Genomic DNA, 19,306 nt, shown 5'->3' with positions numbered 1-19,306 from the left:
TGCTAATGTCAGAAATGATTAGGACAGCGGGAGTCGTTACAGTGACTCTCCTGTCAGGGCTGTTGAAGATAACAGAGGTCTCAGGAGAGTCAGCAGCACAGACAGCTACCCTCTCTAGTGTCTCCTTTTAACCTCTCCATTTAATGTACACCCTTAAAAGCCTCTTCAGCACTCACTCAAACTGCTTTTGTTTATAGATTTTCTTCGTTTTATGAATGGCACTATAGAGCTCTGCTATGGGCTCGTAGAAACAGCATTTTCTCAGAGCGCCAGGCTGCAAAGAATGTCGTATGTGTTACATAATATTTGCCATTATCTGCTGCACATTGCACACTAATTCAATTAATTTTAAGCCTATCCCAGCTCTGCACACCCTGTCACAGTCTGTCACAGGGCAAGCATGTTGGGAAATAAGCCATTATTATTATCATTATTATTATTATTATCATTATTATCATTATTATTATTATTGTGGTAGTAGTATAGTAATTGCAAGAGCTTGAAAAAGTGAAGTAGACACGACAGTCATCTATCAAGGTGTGGTTATTTCCACATACAGGGCAATGCTCTCAACTGACTACCTAAGTTTGCCCATTTGTGATTTTAAGGCTGTAAAAAGAGACAAAAATCAATCATGGTCAAGGATTTTCAGTGACGTTGACCTCAGCTAAGAAAGGCCATTTGTTAGTTTTTCTTGGTTTCTGTTAAGGTTTCTAATATGTGTAAGAAAAGACCAGTGTAGCTTCTAACAACTAAGCACAATCAATAGAAAGCAAAGATTATCTTTGCACTAAGTGACACAGTGTCAGTTACAATAACAGGTGACTCGATGGCTGAAGGTCACAGGTTTTATTCTTCTAACAAGACTCCTCAGTCTCTTTGACTAACAGAAAGAGTGTAATATATATTAATGCAGTAATGAATATAAAATTAAATATAAAATTTTAATGATAATGAATATTTTAAATAACTAACCTTTGTAATAAGCCACTTCACCTTTTGAGGGTTTGTTTGGGCAAAGGTGACCCCCACCCCCACCACCAACCCCATCATTTAAAAAAAATGGCTGGAACATTGTGTAATTCTAAAAAGAACCACATGAAGGTTTCATCATTACATCTTCCCTGTGTAACATTATTAAAACATCTTTGTACTCAGAGGACAACACTGAAAACCAATGCTGAGTATCTAAGTCTTGCCCCTGAGGCAGCGCTACATCTGAAGTGGAACACCCAGAAACATGGTTTCTAGCATCAGTTTCAAAGTAAGAATACATTTTCTTAAAAAACAAACAAATTCTTTCAATTTCAACATTGTTTTCAGCAAGTTTTTGTATTTTTATATACATCTTACACTATTTTAGCATTTTTGAAAATGCTTAGTGTTTTCATTTTTTATGAAAACCGTGTTTGTTTGTAAAGTTTTTGTGAGACAGACCAAAGAATGTTATATTGAAAAAAGTCTCTTATGAGGAAGAGAATTTAAAACTTTTCTAAAATTATAAAATTGGTGTGTTTACTTGCTTTTTATAAAAGTTTAATATTTTTATTTTATTTTATTTTATTTTTGTACAGAATTCTCTGCCCTGATGGTAATGTTTGCATCAAAAGCCAGATTTGCAGCAATTTAAGCACAAAGTTCTACAATCTGAACAAACCCAAATGACAAGAAACAGAGGGGGAAAGAAAACGTGCTTTTATTGTGGAAAGAGCAATGGTCAAACTCAGTCCTGCACTCCAAAACACACGAGAGCACTCAGAGATGATTAATACACCCAGTTTTCATGGAAAATCAAATGAATAAGAACACTTAGTAAGCCCTTACCTCTCCAGCAGACCCTTGGGCTAAAAGCTCAGGTCTGTTGATTAAAAGCTAATAAGTGATCACTTCATTATTCATCCATTAAAGACAGATTAAAAAAATGTTTAATTATGTCAATTACAGCATTGTACGCTTTACAGTAATTGCTTTGCTTATAAGAAAAAATGCCAAGTGAAGTTGGTAACATATTTCAGTAGTGATATATCTCAGTTTTGTTTTTGTTTTTTTTAGATATATAGTAGCCAAACTAAGAGCATTCTATTTTATATAATAAAAAATAGACATTATAAGTCAGCAAAATGTATGCAGTGAATCCATCTGCTACTAGCTGTAATACTCAGCAGATTCAGTTCAAGTCTATGTTTGGTGTGAGAATAAACTGAGTCAGGAGAAAAGCAAATAACATTTCCTGGCGTAGTGACACGTTCCAGTTAAAGCAGTATTGTGTGTAATTGTTACCAAAAGTGTACATAGAAGTATTTCTGCCTGTTCAGACTTCACACAGAGGTTATGCATTCAGTAGTGCTGGTCAGACAGACTCCACAATCACATCTTAAGGCCACAGGGTAGGTGTATGTTGGATCTACATTGGGCTGACAGTTTGGTAGTTTCACAGTCTCCAGCCGAGTCTCATTGTAAGTACAAACCCGCTGATAGGACTCGATGAACGGAGGCTCCAGGATTGGCTTCTGAAAAAAAAAAGACAACATTTATTTTATTTTAAATGTATTTATCACTTTGTTGTAATAATGTCAGTGTTCGCTGTATGGCAGGGGGGTTGGAGCCAAACGTGGGGCTCAAAAAAGCAGCTTTATTGCTGAGAACCATAACACAAACCAAAATAATGAAGAGAGAAACCTGACTTGGAGACACACAAGTAAGAAAAAGAGACTCAGACAATATATATATACACACCAGGTAATTAGGGAGATTGAAAACACCAGGGAACACAGCTGAATGAAATCAGAGTAACGAGACAAGGGGACGCAAAACTAAATGCAACAGACACGAGATGAGGGTTTTTCAAAATAAAAGATGAATTAACAAACACTCAGACGAGACGAGACGTGAATATGACACACTGACACTGAGAAAAATAAACTTACTGGGGAGACAAAAAGGAAACACAAAACATGATAACTAAAGATTATCTAACTTAATGAGGAACACAGACTTGAAACAAAGAGAAACTAACATAATTAAACAAGAAACCATGAACCAGAAGTATAGATAATTAAACTCAGAGGCACTAGGAACATAGAACACAATCTGTATACAGACAGACACACACTGTGCAAACTGTGATTATGGTATTTAACTGCTTGTAAAGTGTACTTGTGTGTCTTGAAAAGTAGGTATAAAAGTCTATTATCATTATCATTATGCATACTATATATATACACACACACACACAAATACTGGTATATGGCAGCATCCATGTATTCATGTAAGCATTTCTGTTCTCATTCTCAACTGGATAACAAATAATGTTTCCAACTGTCATGGTTGTTACGCTCCCTCTTCCTTCCTTGTGACTAACATATTTGAGTGTTTTGTATGCTAATTAGTGCATGCAAGCCCATGTTCCTGATTAGTGGCTGCATATGTTCCACATCCTGCCTTTCATCCTCACTGCTGGTTCTTGGTCCTGCACTCCACCATGACTGATTGGACCAGTGGGCCAGTGGGCCAATGCCGTCCTTCAATTAACATGCAGACTTAATCAGTGCACCTGTTTTTAAAGGAAAGCCAAACTATCACTGAGTGCTGCTGTGATTTACTGATGTGTCATTCTGGTGAAGGTTATGTGTGACTTTGTACTTTGTTTTTGCAATGAGTGTAACTTAAAGTCTTTGTGGGCCTCATACAAATGCAGTCTAGTTCTTTTCGCTCCATACCTGTGTTGTTGTTGTATTTTAAGACATTGGCAACGTCCACGAATAAGGATGCTGGGCTTTCTTTACAGTTATGTCCTACTTTATCGTTTCATATTAATGATAATTCTTTCAGCTTGCCAAAGAAAGCTGCTCCAGTTAGCTTCTATATTCCAAGCTGTGTTTGATGGGACATTTGTAACACATCATCACGTTACATTAAACACCTTCAGTGTTCCTTGAATACTTTATAAAATGACAAAAGTTTATCTTGATTCTATTTTCCAAAGAATGCATAAATTAATGCAAATCTTTTGCAGCTGTTTACGGTTCCGTGACCTGCACGTCACAGATTTAACCCCTGACCTCCTGGTGTCTGTCCTCAGACTCTCCCTAAAGCAATACATCAGCTCCCTCTGCTGTGCCCTGACCTCCCTGTGGGGGAGAACAGAGAAAAAGATGAGGCTCTTCCCTGAGGCGATCCAAAGAGTAGAACAACACAAAGCTCCGCTACGCTGCAATAATAAAGCAGAGAGAATCATGAGCTTCCTAATGCCTCCCGTCACTGAATGCAATGTTCCAGATGAAACTTGAGATTTCACAGCGTCTTTTTTTCATAATAGTATATGGTGACTTGTGAAATCCAATTGTGTCTCTTATGCTCTTGAGGCATTGTGGAGGAAACCTCTGCTGTCACTTCAATCTCTGGATTCCACGCTGCTTCCCATTCCTGCAGAATGTTAACTCAATTTTAGCACTCCAAAAGTCTTCTGTCTTTATTCATTCTTATGCAAGAGTTTCACTTCAGACAGCCACTCATTACTATGTGACAATAATTAGATCTTGGTAGGGTAATGCAAACACTGCATGTATTTTTTTCCCCTGGACATCTAACACAGATATATCTATCTCACCATCTCATCCTCTATGTGTCTGTGTAGCAGCTCAATCCCTGCTTGCACTTGCAGCTGACCTTGGGAGGAAGCGAAAACAGATTTTCTCCAGGGGGGGATCACCCATCTCTCCATCTCTGTATCTACAGTATTCACCTCAAATGTCGGTGCTCTCTCTGTCTTTAACTGCCTAAACCATGTTGTTCATCTTTTTTTTCTTGAAATCTATGCTGATAATTTAATTTTGAGTAAAGTTGTGAAATTTGCTTATATCACCTCGTACTATAATCATATTCTTTCAATCCCCCCTTATCCTCCCTGTGTGTCTCTGTGTGTGTGTGCCTGGTACAGCGGCCCTTCTCCTCACCTCCCAGGTCTCACAGCGCCCCCAGCAGGCATCGGTGGTGATGTGCAGACTCCCACAGCCGGGCTTCCTGGCCAGGAAGGTGAACTCCCGGACTGCGCAGCCAATGAAACGCCGCAGGTTGATGGTTGACACACAACTGATGTTGTCGGACTGTAGAGAGATCCCGAGCAAAAAGCAACACAGAAACACAGCAGGCTTCCTGAGGAAGACAAGGATTTGTGGATGTAAAGAAGGAGGAGTGATTTAAAGAAGGCTTTAAATAGCATTTGTGAGGGCATATTTGATGCAAGCGAGGAGGCTGACTCCCTAAACGCATGAACACATTTCTTTAGAGTGAGAGCATTCTGGCCTCTGCATATCGATGTGAAGCTGTCCCAGCACTTATTTTTTTGGTGTCAGTTATTTGTAAGCTTGTAATAAAATCAATTAAAATGGAAATGGAATGATAGGTGTTTACTGTAAATCTTAAGTACAGTTTGCTGACCACTGTATCTGATTTGTTTTTACATGGCCTTAAATGTATTTCCTATCTTGATAATATTCAGAATAACCATTCCATTCCTCTGTACCTCAACCCGGACACGTTCAGGAGACTCAAAGAGTAAATAAAAGCAGGAAAAGAGCACTACATGGTGTCTCTGCTGACATTCAGCCTCTAAAATGTAATAAAACCCTGAACTTTTCAGTCAAGTCATTTTCTTTAGCATTTGACTTTAAATGAGTTTATTCTCAGTGTGCTTTGGCTGAGATGATACCTCTTTAGTTATCACTTTGTAGTATTAGGGGGGTTTCTTTTGCAAATATTTTAGAAATGAAGCCCATAACAGCTGTATTGTAGAGTGTGTCATTCATTACCTGAATACACAGCTAAGGACAGTGTCAGGCAACGGTCAGGTCTCTGTTTTTTTTATTAAATCACCTGGATTCCTCTCTAATAGAAGTATGGTCAAGTACTGGTCAAGAAATTACTGAGATTTTATCCTTAAAAAAATATAATTTTCTCAGTTTTGATAATTTTGTAATTCCTCTCATTTGATAAATTGTCTGCCAAAAGCACACAACATGTTAAAAACTACAGACTTAGACAAATTAAGTTATTTGTAGAAACATTTATTAATTTCTGGACTTGTCACCAATAAACTGTTGAATTACAAATCTGTAAATCTCTGACATTCCTGGCAGTTAAGAGCTACAATCCTGAAAGTTAAAACTCAAAAAATAATCCTGCTTGCACTCACCACTGTGGCTGTCTCCTTTGAAGGGTCATCTCAGCTGTAAATCGCAGTTGCAGTCTGGTTTCAAGCAGACGCTGAAGCATCTGTTTTGGTTTTTTGCTGTTTAATGAGCAGCCACTCTTACTTTTTAATACTTGGATGTGAAATGATTTTTTGGCTGGACTGAATGAATAAGATGAACCACAGTACTTGTCACTGATGGTTCCTTTGACCTGAACCATCTGCTAATAGATCTGGCAGTGCAAGCCGAGGCTTTATATCGGCCCCTCGTCCTGCCAACCAGCAGCTGAAAACCTCACCTCAGTCTGCCTCTTCTCCTCCTGACTCTGTAAATCCCCCAAAGGCCCTTCTACCTGTCACTGCCCATTGAATTCAGCCACCAGCTTGTTCCCACTCCATTAGCTTGATTAGGGAGGCGTCTGCCCTTTTGTTCATAGTCGTTCACACGGAAAAGGGGGAACAAAACTCAAATGCAGTTCCTACCTGTGTCTACACTTACTCATTCAGGCTCAATTAGCTGGCTCCAGGTACAGACCCTGCTCCTGTTCTTACATGCCGACTGCAATTATTTCACCCATAAGCTCCTCCACAGCTATCCGACTTACCCTGCTACTGTCTCATTCTCTATTTTTTGTGTCATGTGTTTTTTTTTGTTTCCTCTGTTTTTTTGTCTGTTTTTGTTGCTAGTGACTAACTACTAATCACACCACCTCAGATAACAAGCTGACCAAGTCTACGGGCTCTACCACATGGTTCACTAAATTATGATGGAAAGGATACGTTAGCCCTCCCAGGAGTCAGTGACAGGAGGAGGAGAAGAAAGATGTGGAGACATGTAGAAGGGGATGAATTGCCTCATCAAGAAATTACCATCGTCGGGTACCCTTACGAGCGGCATGTGAAGCTATTGGCGCAGAACTGTGCTCAAGTAGTTCAGGAAATGAATCTGTAGAAGTCGACTTGAAAGTTAAGGCCAAGCAATTAAAGTTAGATTAGAGAGAATATTGTGGAAGATGAGTCAGGGACAGGTTCACAGACATTCTGTTCTCCTTGCTGTCATGAAGAATTAGCCTTACTGAACAATGTGCAGGATGTAGAATAACAGGATGCATGTAATTGGATAACTTTGGTGGAGGTTAATTGTAATTCAGTACAAAGGGAGTAAAGCCTAGATTTCCACAATCCAGCTTTTATGTAATTATTTTATACTGAAAGTTTCCAGCTTCATTTTCTTGTCATTTAATTACAAGGATGGTCATCTTCTTTATTAATCCGTCTTGACTAAAATAACTGGGAAATAAGCAGAAACCAAATCAAATTCCCAGGCTAGTGTCTTATATAAGGGTGAGTGCAGAGAGACTGAAGCCAGCATGCATGTGAGTGTTTGTGCAAGTGAGAAAAGAAGCTTCTGTAAGTGCACACATGTAGAAAACCGAATGAGATATTATTACAGCCAGTAGTTCAGCCCACGCATGTTGTTCTGCAGCTTTTGATAGTGTCACAGCTATTATTATTATTATGGTAGCATTATTGGGATTTCTTGCCAGAGTTCAACAGTGTCTAATTGTCAAATTTACATGAAAATAAAAATATAATTGCTTTTTGTAAAAATGAGCAGAATAGAGATAAATGAGTAATCCTAAATAAAAAGTAAAATCCTAGTTGTGGTATATCCCTCAGCTTTGCTTTTGTTTGTGATATCCAATATATGTGTAAGTTTCTAAAAGAAAAATAATAATTTTATTAACATTTCCTGTCCAGTTTATTCAGGGCTTTTAGCACTGCTGGAATATCTAAAGCACCAAACAGATCAACAGACTATCATGGGGAGTTATTTAGGTATGTTATTTATTTCCATGCATTGTTGAGTTATGTAGGTAAACCGAAGGGTAATAAAAGTAGCCCACCCGTGTCCTTAATGCTTTCCAAGTCATCAGTACTCAAATCCATGCAATCAATCAATCAATGTAAACATCTAAATTGATGAATCTGTTGGAGCGTTTTTGAAATACATTGCCACATCTTACTAGTTTGTTTTTTTAAACACTGATTCTTGTACATTAAGACTTTAAACTATGCAGTCCTGTGGGTTTGGCTGTAGATGTCAGCAGCCCTGACAGGAATAAGATGATGTTGTGCTGACCTCTGGTGCTCACATGTGATATTAATATTTTTCAACGATTTGAGTGCAAATCATTCACTGAGTTATGCCATTTTTACAGTGATATATAATTCCTTGGCAGATGAATCCTTTGAAATTATTTTCTCATTGTATGATTAGTTGAAACTAAATGAAAATATTGTATCCATAAAAAAACTATGACCTGACTGGGGAAAGATGTTGGTATTGCAGTACATCTGTTAAAATATCCCGTTCAATCTTTTGCAAATATTAGATCAGTGGACCTTAGCTGTATTTCTAAACTGGTGAGCCAGTCTCACTAATCGTTGACCTGTGTGTCAGCTGTCTGGATGAATGCAGAACACTCTAAAACATTTAACTCATATCTGATGATTAAAATAAATCATAATGTGTTTAAATTAGACTCATGAATCACAGAATTTGTACCCAAAAGCAGGGCATGGAAAAGGCTAGAGTTAAACTCAGAATGCATCTTTAATAAGATTGTTGAAGCAGTCCACAAAACAAAAGACCAGCTCAATCCAGCATAACAGCAAACACATGAGAACAGATTAACAGCCACCGAGACAAAGGACTGAGAGGACGACAGCTCTATATATACACAGAAGGGCAATAACAGGAAGTGGGCGCAGCTGGGGAAAACAAGAAGCAAGTGCAGACAATCAAGACAATGAGACAGGAGTGGAAGTAAAACTACACACAAGACATTTAAGACAAGTAACCGCCAAAATAAAACAGGGTGTGAGAAACGCAGGTACATTAATAAACCTAGGTGAGGATTAAACAGAGGAAACAAATTAAGGAATAAAACGGAAAAAAAAAACGACTAAAGACTGGAAAATACTCAAGGAAACATAAAGATCAATACATCAAAACTATAATACCAAACAAAGACCTCTAAGCTGTGTATATTTACATTAAAATACCACTGCATGAGTGAAATCACATTTTGTCAGCTAGTAATGATCACTCACTATCACCATATCCCAGTACATCAGTGGAAAATGTGATGTTTCTTACTCACTGAGCTGAATCTATGTGAAAAAGTGAACAGCCAAATGTTCCTTTAAATAAAAAGAATGTTTCATTTTCATGTGTATTTCCATAAATTTTATTAAATAATTACTGGATCTGTGATGTATAATAGAAACTTACCATATCATTACCATACCATTAGTCTCCTATAGTGCTTTATAGCTCGCATGTTGCTAGGTTTATGTAACTTCTAGCTCAAATATGTTCCTTCTTTCATTTACACTGTATGGTCATGCATGGCTACATCTCAGAAAGGACCTGTCAGTTTTGCATGCGCATGAGCATATATATACGTGTTGAAGCCGGACCTTTAACCCAGGTGACAGCCATCGGAGCCAAACTGGAGGGAGGTGGGTGTGCTGAACCCTGGCTGGTTTCTATTTTTAGTGCCCCACAGAGTTTCCTACTTGGCCCCGGCATGGCTCTGACTTCTCGGGTGACAGTCCAGTGGAGCGCTGCAAACTTCCAGATCTGTCAAACAGTGCTTCAGGTTTCATTTCCACATACTACAACACAACCAGATCTGCTCTCCCACATTGCAGTTCAATAGTCCCTGGACCTCCATCTTTACCCCCAAACACAACTTTTTACTGTATGTAAGTACAACCAACTTTTTAACATTTTTTCTGTAAATCTCTATGAAATTTGGAAGAACCTGCAGTACGTGCAGCTGTAAAGAATGTGTTGACTACTGACTGCAGTTTAGGTGATGAAGTTTACATAATGCGGCTGTAATTGACTCTGAGTATAATTAGTAATGGTATTGCTGTCACCCGATGCGATTCCTAAGTGTGTGTGAGGAGAGTGCCTTCTCATTATATTCTTCTTAAACCTGCAGACCCATGGCTTCTTATCTGCCTTATTAAAAAGTCCTCTAGTCTTCCTCAAGGACTCATTATACGTCTCGACTGATCTGATCTCAGTTCAGCTGTACACACATGTTCCTTGCTGCTATTTTTGGGACCCAACAGCTTCATAACAGTGACACTATCTCACATTCCTGCAGTGAGAGCCAGCTCACTTAGTAGCACTTATAGACAACAGTGATAGTACAAGTTAATGTACAGTGGTTGGGATTTTTTTTCTTACATTCACATATATACATATATATATCTTACATATATAGATATATATATGTAAGCAGTTCTGAACTGTAGCCTGTCTAGTAACAATTCAATGCATCAGTTTAGTAAGAATCACAAATTCCTGTTGCTAACTGAAGTTATTCTACGTTTAAGTGACTGATGTAAACTGAACATGTATCAGCCCAGGACTGTTATGAGTTGCAGTTTATATGTCATTTAAAGGCCTTATCACCCACAAGGCTTTTTCTTCTTACAGTTAGCAGATGTGACTTTTCTCAATAGTTTGACTTGAAGGATACTTTCAGACACAGTGTCTCTCTCAGTCATCACTTTAATTGAGCCTTCTTTGTACCTCATGTTTATCTGTCTACGTATGAAAAATTGCCTGTTACCAAAGCTCACTATAAGATTTGTATTTATACCAAGAATCACGCTATAAATTTGGACTGTTTGTTCTGTATTAAAGATATAAATCCAGAGATACTGCTTTTGGTTAGGATGCTTTTACAACAATGTCGTCATATGAATTCACATTTCCTTTCTGCTAAAACATGTGAGCAGCTCTAACTCAGCCGACTTGTAGGTGGTAGGATAATTGAAATTGAGCTGAGAATCATTTTGTTAAGTACCCTGGATTAAAATCCCTACAGTGGTATGTAGGGTAGTATAACATTTGGTTTTGTTTCTGTAAAAAATATGCAACCCTATTTCCTTCACTAACTTCAGCTATTTAGAAGAATAATTATTACCATTTACAATTACCATTTTTCTGCCCTAGCATAACATTAATAATTAACAGGAGTTTTATGTTTTTATGTTTTAGCTTGTTAGAGTTCAGTGTCTTTGTTTTCCATTTCTGGAGTCATAGATAATGATACTCGATAGAAATCTTCTATCTAAGAGAAACTACCTTACTAAACTCACTCAATTCAGACCTCAGTGTAGTATGAACCTTGTGATACTGTGCATATGCCATGCGTGTCAAAATATATTGCACTGTAGGTCCGCCTTCAAGATATTTGCCCCATATTGTCATCAGTGGTGTCTTAGTCGAATGAAAGCATAGATTACCTCTCCCCTTTTCTAACATCTGATCACCCAGGGTGTGTCTGTGAAAGCTCTGTGTGACAGGTTCAGCAACACTGTCGCTGTTGATTTGTTCCTTGGGTTCTCACAAAGAGCACAAAGACCTGCTGGAAATCATTTAAAGAAATGCAGTGAGAGTAGGGTGTTGTTTCAGAAACAGTCACGGCATTGATACTGAGATAAAAGCGAGTGGCAGGGAGAGTTCCCTTTAGAGTCAAATCTCTAGTGAGGGAATGTGGAAGATGTGGTTTTCACAGGTGTTTGTTTACAATTACTGTACAAACTGGATATCACTGATTTGTCTGTGGTTCACGTCAGTTTAGTTCCGTTCCAGCTTGTTGTGGTTAGTCAGAGCAGTGCTGTCAGGCCGACACAGAAGTAGGATTCTGGAGCCAGAGGAAGGTATCAGCCTTGCACACAGAAATGATTTTGTTTTGGTATCTTTATAGATTTTAATTTTGTTTCATTTAATTTGTGCTAACTGAAGTCAGGTTTAACAGCTTCTTTTTTCTTGAATGGTAATTTTGTTTAGTCTTACCGTAACCAGTCCTTAGCTCATGGTTCAACTATCACATCCAAGATATTTTCAGTTGGCATAAAGCTGTGGGAGCTGAAGGCTAACATTCTCTAGCATATATTGTCAATAACTAATCCATTATCCCTCAGCTTTAAAAATGAATATGAATACCTTGTAAATATATGGGGAATGTGTGCAGGGGTGACATGCAATCTGAACAAATAGGTACAGATTTTTTGAAAGATTTTGGTAAATATGGTCAATTTTTCACTGTTTGAAAGTCTGGACACAGCGTGAAAACAGAGCAGAAGAAAGGCTGTCAGTGTAACACAGGCTTGTACAAACTCCAGTGACAAAATGATTCAGTGGTTTAGGTTATTTAATGTGTTACTTTCATCTGCACCACAGTCAAAAATACTTTTGTTGCATTTTTTTGTGCTTCTTTTGAGGTTGAAGACAGCCTCTTTTCTCAGTCCTGAATAGGGCACACTTATCTGTGAGACAAAGTGCTCATTTTGCTCATTCATCAAATGAAGGATATTTTGCATGCTTTATCCTGTACTAAACCTATGTGTAGGATTTTTGATTAAAATTTACTGATCGATTCATGTTGGATTCTCTAGCACAACATATACACTTACTACTGATACTTACTGCTTGTGTTTTTCTTGGGTAAAGTGTTTACTTCAGGTTGCACTTGTAAGTCTGACACGAATAAACTGGACCGTTAAATCAGTTTTGTTGTGGCGCTCTGGGGAGACTTAATACCTCTCTACTACTTCATGCCCTTCAGCTTTCTCACAGATGGCCGCTTTAACTAATTATGCGATTATTAATCTGGATAAATACATGCAACAAGCATGTAACGCCAGTGCTTTGGCTCGTGATGTGACCCCTCCCTGTGCTTTTTCCACAGCACCGTGTAATGTGTTTTGCTGCCCTTTGTCTCATTGCTACAATTAGAGCTGAGCAGTGGGAGTTGTGACTCTCTGATAATGTGCCTTTGCCTGCTATAGGTTTACCTCTTTACTCAGTAATGACAGCAAGTAAAATTCACTTTGTGATGCAACTTTAATGGATGGCGTGATTTGATTGCTTAACTATGAGTCATGCATGAGTGTAGCACTCTATTGTTGTTGCCCTGAAATCTCAATAGACATGTTAACAACCTCATGCATTTTGTATTTATTAGATCCAGACAGTGAAAAACACACAGCAGTAAAAGCTGTATTCCTTTCTTTTAAATTATGCCTGTGTAAGAATCCCCTGACATTTTCCCATTAGTTACTATCTCTTGTAATCTCTTGCAGTAAATATTTGTATATATTTTATTTACCGCTCTCTCTCTCTGTCTCTCACCTCCCTTGATCTATCATTTTGCAGCTGACACGAAGCCTTGGGATAGCTCAAATGCTGCGCTATAGCGGTCCACATATGCACACATACTTGGCAGGGTAGCATTATCAGAGCATGGTTCTGTGGGGTCACATTAACAATGGATGTTAGTGGTTCAGTGTGTTTTTAGAAACTGCACGTGCTGCTTACTTCTTATTGCTTGTGCAGCTGCAAGTAACCTTGGACAAATATTTGTTTAATGCTAGCTTATCAAATGATTTAATTTGATGTTATTATTAGTTATGATGCTTTAAATAGTTTGCTGGTATTTTGCACTTGCCAGAATGTCAAGTAACCAGTAAGGAGTCATCTCATGCACTGACATCACAACAGCTTGTCAAGAGTATAAAAAATACTTTTCTTGCTTTGTTTTTGTTTTTTATTTACTTTATCTGCACCAATCTTCACCAGTTACTAAGGATTTACTGGATTTGGCTTTAAATTAAATTCCTCAATACCCATACCTACTGCCAACACACTTTATAGCACTGGTAGTGTCATATTTGCAAATAGCCTTTTAATAGAATTTGTCAGAGCTAATCTGTTCCCAGAGTCTTTATTGACTTGCTTAGTTTTTTTTTAGGCATTAACCATAAGTTTGACTTCTTCTGGCTTGTTAAGGATTCATATTTGTTTGGCCATTAATGATTCTGGGAGGAAAACACGAGTGGTGCTTGCCACATAGGAAGCAGCATACAAGAAATATTGCCAAAGTGGCTCCGATGTTTGACGTTGCCTGTTTGAGTGAAATCACATTCTTCTGGCAGCACTTGCAGGTCACAATACGTGAGCTGCTTGTATTTGATCTGATCTGGCTCGGACACATCTGACATTTGCTCTGACATATTGGTGAGCGCTGGCACTATTTCACACTGTTGTATTTTAGTCTCGCTCACCTGTCCATTCTCCTGGACCGTCATGTCAGTCGTGTTTATCTGCAGAGAAAAACGATCAAATCAAAGGGCTTTTTTATTTTTCACTGTGTGATTTGTTTAGGCAGGCAACTCTGGAAAGATGTCTAAATGTCATACATTTCTCTCAGTCCGCTTGTTCATATCCTAGAGGGAGAATGAACAAGACAGAACACAGCCCAGCACTTCACGTTGCACTCAGTTTATACTGACAGTGTTTCATTGCACTTTAAAAGATGATAAACTCCTCTTTGACTGTATTTCAGACGTGCTCACTGCCAGTCTGTTTGTCACAAAACAAATGTTTTGTGGACACAACAGCAGACTGGAACAATATAATTCTGATCACACAAACCTCCTGGCTGCACCATTATCATTATTTGTGTTGATGCAATGGCTATAATACCAGAAATAGTAATAATTAATATAATAACCGATCTTAAATATAATTTTACCACTAATTCATGTTTATTGGATAAATGTATCCACATCTCAAAATATTAAAGGTCTGCTGTGTCTGAATGGGTTTGGGTGCATGCTCGTACACCAGTTACAGCACATGAATAATTAGCCTCAAGCAACAAGCAGCACACACGCGTTTGCTGAAACAGAAGTGCTGGAATGCACAGATGTTTGCGGGCCTGTTTATCCGAACATGACTGGAAATGATTGAGAACATCATTACAACCTCTCTATGGTGTACCCTGCCTTTTGCTGTATGGCAGCAGGGATAGCCTCCAGCCCATCTGCAATTATGTGCTGTATTAGAGATGGATGGCTGGAAGTTGAGTATACACAGCAATCCAACAGATGTCCTGGGGTCTCATTTATAAAAGAGTGCAATGTGAAACTCCACATGTTGTCCTCTGTAGAAATCATCCCTTTACCTTGAAATGTCTGCAGATTACTCAGGAGAGGTGGAGAGTCTTACATGGTGGCTGATCAGTGGTCCTTTCTGCCATGTCCTATGGCAGCGGTGTTGCAATCACTCTGTAGCACTAAATGCAAGTGGCAGAGTATTGGTATATTTGCAGCAATCAGACTCATTGAGACACAATTTATAACAACACACAGTGGTATCTTCCAACCTGGTCCATCCATCCATCCATCCATCCATCCATCCATCCATCCATCCATCCATCCATCCATCCATTCATCCACTTATCCAGTTCAGGGTTGTGGGAGAGCTAAAGTCAGATGGACAGGGCGTACCCTGGTCAGACAATCATTCATACATATATACAAGAAATAGTCAATTTAGAATCACCAGTTAACCTAACCCCACTAACAGCATGTCTTTGGACTGTGGGAGGAAGCCAGAGTACCCAGAGAGAACCCACACAGACACAGGGAGAATATGCAAACTCCACACTCCACTGGATTTGAACCCAGGACCTTCTTGCTGTGAAGCAACGGTGCTAAAGATTAGATTTTTAAGATTTTATCTTTTAACTTTTACTGATTATTTGATCAGCCTTGCTGGTGACTCAGTGATTTACACCTAACTGAAAGGGACGAATCGTCCAACCTGCCCCATTCTCTGTTATCATAAACTATTTCAACCAAAAGTGGCAACTGATACATTAGACTTAATTTTTTCATCGTTTATGAAGATTTTGGTCACATGTATATTAGATATAGAAACTTTTGGCTATAAAGTTAAGGTACAAGCTTCCTCAAATTGGCACCAGCTGGAAACAGTGATCTTTTAGTCTTAGATCTTTATAGTTTAGTCTTTAGATCTTTTTTTGGCACGAACATTCATTGATACTTTTCTTTTTCCTCTTTGTCTTTTAGAGCAGTGCCATGCTGCCGGGGGTCTGTGGATGAGAATATGTCGTCAGACTTCTACTCCAGAGATGCTTTGTTGGAGCAGGGGACCATCCCCCTGGACATTGACAATGTTCACATGCTGCTGCAGGGTCAGTCTCATTTCCAGTACAGATTACAGTGTAATGTTTCTGACTGAACAATGAAATTATTTTCTACAAGAACAAGAGTAACGGTTTAAAAAAATCCTACCTTTAGGCTGTTGGAACTACTGTGGTGCTTCTAAGCTAAAATGAGTAAGTGCTCATTGTTTCTGGTCTGAGGTCATGCAAGAGAAAAAAGAAAAAAAAAGTCCTGATTTCAGTCACTGTGGCAACATAATAACTGTTTGGCCTCAGTCTCACTCAAGGGAGCAGTTTGATGACCTTGTCACAGTCAGTCCACTGTGGGCAACATCTTGTTTCACTTTTGCCACTCTTTTTGAGGTCATGCTTGGTTTAATCTACGGAAAGTGATCCGCTGTTCACTTTGAGACATGAGTCATGTTGCAAAGAGCCTTCTGAAGGGAAAGAGCAGGAGGGTGGTGCAGGCAGGCAATAAACACTGTGTGCGCATCAACTCACTGTATCCCAGGGCATTTATGAACGTCTTAAGCAAAGTACTGCACTGGGACTGTTGTTACAAGTTGGTTTTCAATTGATGAGCCACTTCATTTTAAAGTTTTTCACCTCTGGTTTATGATTTTTAAAAACGTAACAATGAGTCATCTTCTTGTCATGTAAGTTGTAAAATTAAAACAAAACATAAAAAAGTTATTATGTACATTTACCAATAGGAGGATGAGCCGAAGATCAAGTGTAGTGGTTGAGCTGGGAGATATCTTATTCACAAATAAGGCACATAAAAATGTGTATTTCAAGCTTAGGTAGATGTTTTCTTTGTGGATGGCTGTGATCAGCCATCCTTGTTGCTCTTTGTATTTGCCCAACTGCATTCTGTAATATCTTAACAGTTATTATAGAGGCTACCATTGCTGACCATTGTCTGACCTTCTGAAGTCCAGAAGTGAAACTCGGAACGTGACAGAGCATCCTCATTTTTAATCTGAATGTATTAATGCTGCCTTGAACCTAACATAACAGAAACCATTGGCACCAGAGTTTGCCTTCACTGGACTGTAAACCAACCAATTTAGGTTGCACTTCGTGTCCATTACCTTTGAATAACACAAACCTATTACCATTTGAAAACATTTAACAACATGAAATAAAAACCAGATGATTTCATGTACATATTTCAGATTTAAAAAAATCCAAGAACAGGGTACCACTTTAGCTCTGCAGCCGGAGAGCAGCGTCCCAGGTTCAAGTCCAACCTGTAGCTCTTTATTCTGTGTCTTTTCTCTCTCTCTCCACTTTCCTGTCTATCTTCACTGCTTCTCTATCCAATAATAATACATCATGTGTTACAGAGAGATCTGAGCGTGAATGAAGATGTAAATTTAGTGGTTGATCTACATTCCTACCCTCACCTATGGCCATGAGTTATCGGTAATAACCGAAAGAATGCTGAAAATGAAATTTGTATAAAGGGTATCTAGGGTCTCTTAAAGGCACAAGAAAGAACTTCATTAGGAGCCAGTTGAGGTGGTTTGGGCATCTGACTAGGATGACTCTGGGCTGTCTCCTAGAGGAGGTGTCTGTAAATGTCCAAGGCAGGGAAACCCTGGAAGAGAGGAGCTGGAGGAGATGGGTGGGGACAGGGATGCCTGCTTAGACTGACCCAGAATTATTAAGTCCTTGTCCAATGCATAGCCCTATGCATTGGACAGTCCCTGTTGTTTTGTCCTGTCTCCCTGTATTGTCTTGAAGTTTCCTGGTAGACCGGGTTTATCAGTGCAACAGGAACCTCCTTGTCAGTCTCATTTAAGAATTTAAGAGCAGGCTGTTTCAGCTCTGACCCCAGTGGTGTCTGTCTGATTAATTTGTCAGGTCCCTCAAGCCAGACTGTAGCAAACTTGGGGGCTTATCCAGGATTTGAACCCAGGACCTCTTCCATCTCCTCTTCCATTTTCAATAAAGAAGTTGTAAATAACTAGAATTTTTACCACATATATATTTAGCTATGCTTTATTTTCTAGCTGACAGGGGCCAGAAATGCAGTTTGTGTATTTGGTGAGCTTTATGGGATACTGCATTTACTGAACAACCAAGACTCAACTTTACTGACATCTGCTCAAGTGCTTAACAGACGTGAGCATGAAAAAAAGGATGTGTGTTGTGTTATGAGCATGCTGGCACAATTACAAGGTGACATATTGTGATTTTTTTGAGAGAGAATCTCCATGACATCAGCTGGAAGCAACGCTAGACTGCAACACAAAAATTAATAGCCCACTTTAACCACACCCCTGTCAAGACTTGCAAGACTATATTTGTTTTCTATAGTAATACATATCTAGAAAGACACTTGTTGTTCATATTTTTCCATATCTTTTCTTAATCTTTCTGTCGTTATTTCAGCTTTTTTAATAGCCTCTCTCAGTCCTGATCCACCACTCTCCTTTTTCTCTTTCTTGCAGCTTATATTTTTGATCGGGACTCTTTTAAAATTAGTGACGCTCAGATCTTTTTTCTCTACATTTTCCTTGACTCTTGATCTTTGGACTTTTCAACATGCTCATATGTGTTTCTTTCTCTGTACCTACCTCAGTTCTTTTGCCTCCCCTAACTTATTGGGTCCAATCTGACTTCATTCTTCACAGAGCTATTTTTAGCTCATTTACTCCCCACATTTAGAACACTATGTTTTTTTTAAGCCTTGTAAATGTTTTTCCAGTTATGTAGTTTCCAGCTGGTACAACGTCCAGAAGGAATGATGTAAGCCCAACGCCCCCATGACAGGCCATCTTGTAAAATAAGAGTGTGAAAGTCATTTTTTGCGTAGATTTGAAGGTGTAATGATAAAAGAATGTCACTAAAAATAGCTCGAGCTATGTGTGATTGTTGGGTGTATTCAACACTTGTCAACTGAGTCTGGAAGGATATTTTCTTGCCTAGGGTACAGGGACTTGAGCACGATGTGTTCTGCATCGTGGATATACCCACTGGCTGTTTTAGGGAGAACATGTTATGCCATTTTAAATACCGTTTTAATAGGTTATCGTTACAACAT

The 19,306-nt window shown here is 38.7% G+C and overlaps 1 protein-coding gene across 1 annotated transcript; it reads right to left on the bottom strand.

Annotated features, from left to right (window-relative positions):
- Window positions 1-1,690: 1,690 nt before the first annotated feature.
- Window positions 1,691-6,399, bottom strand: gphb5 (glycoprotein hormone subunit beta 5). Its single transcript, XM_031727507.2, has 3 exons — window positions 6,194-6,399; window positions 4,956-5,154; window positions 1,691-2,510 (listed from the first exon to the last, which is right to left on the bottom strand). The coding sequence occupies exons 1-3, from the start codon at window positions 6,271-6,273 to the stop codon at window positions 2,319-2,321; spliced, it is 471 nt and encodes a 156-aa protein (XP_031583367.1). The 5' UTR covers window positions 6,274-6,399; the 3' UTR covers window positions 1,691-2,318.
- Window positions 6,400-19,306: the final 12,907 nt, after the last annotated feature.

The sequence above is a fragment of the Oreochromis aureus genome, linkage group 19, assembly GCF_013358895.1.
Source record: "Oreochromis aureus strain Israel breed Guangdong linkage group 19, ZZ_aureus, whole genome shotgun sequence".
Classification (NCBI taxonomy): domain Eukaryota; kingdom Metazoa; phylum Chordata; class Actinopteri; order Cichliformes; family Cichlidae; genus Oreochromis; species Oreochromis aureus.
Note: the sequence above shows the minus strand (reverse complement) of the source record. Positions and strands in the feature narration are given on the sequence as shown.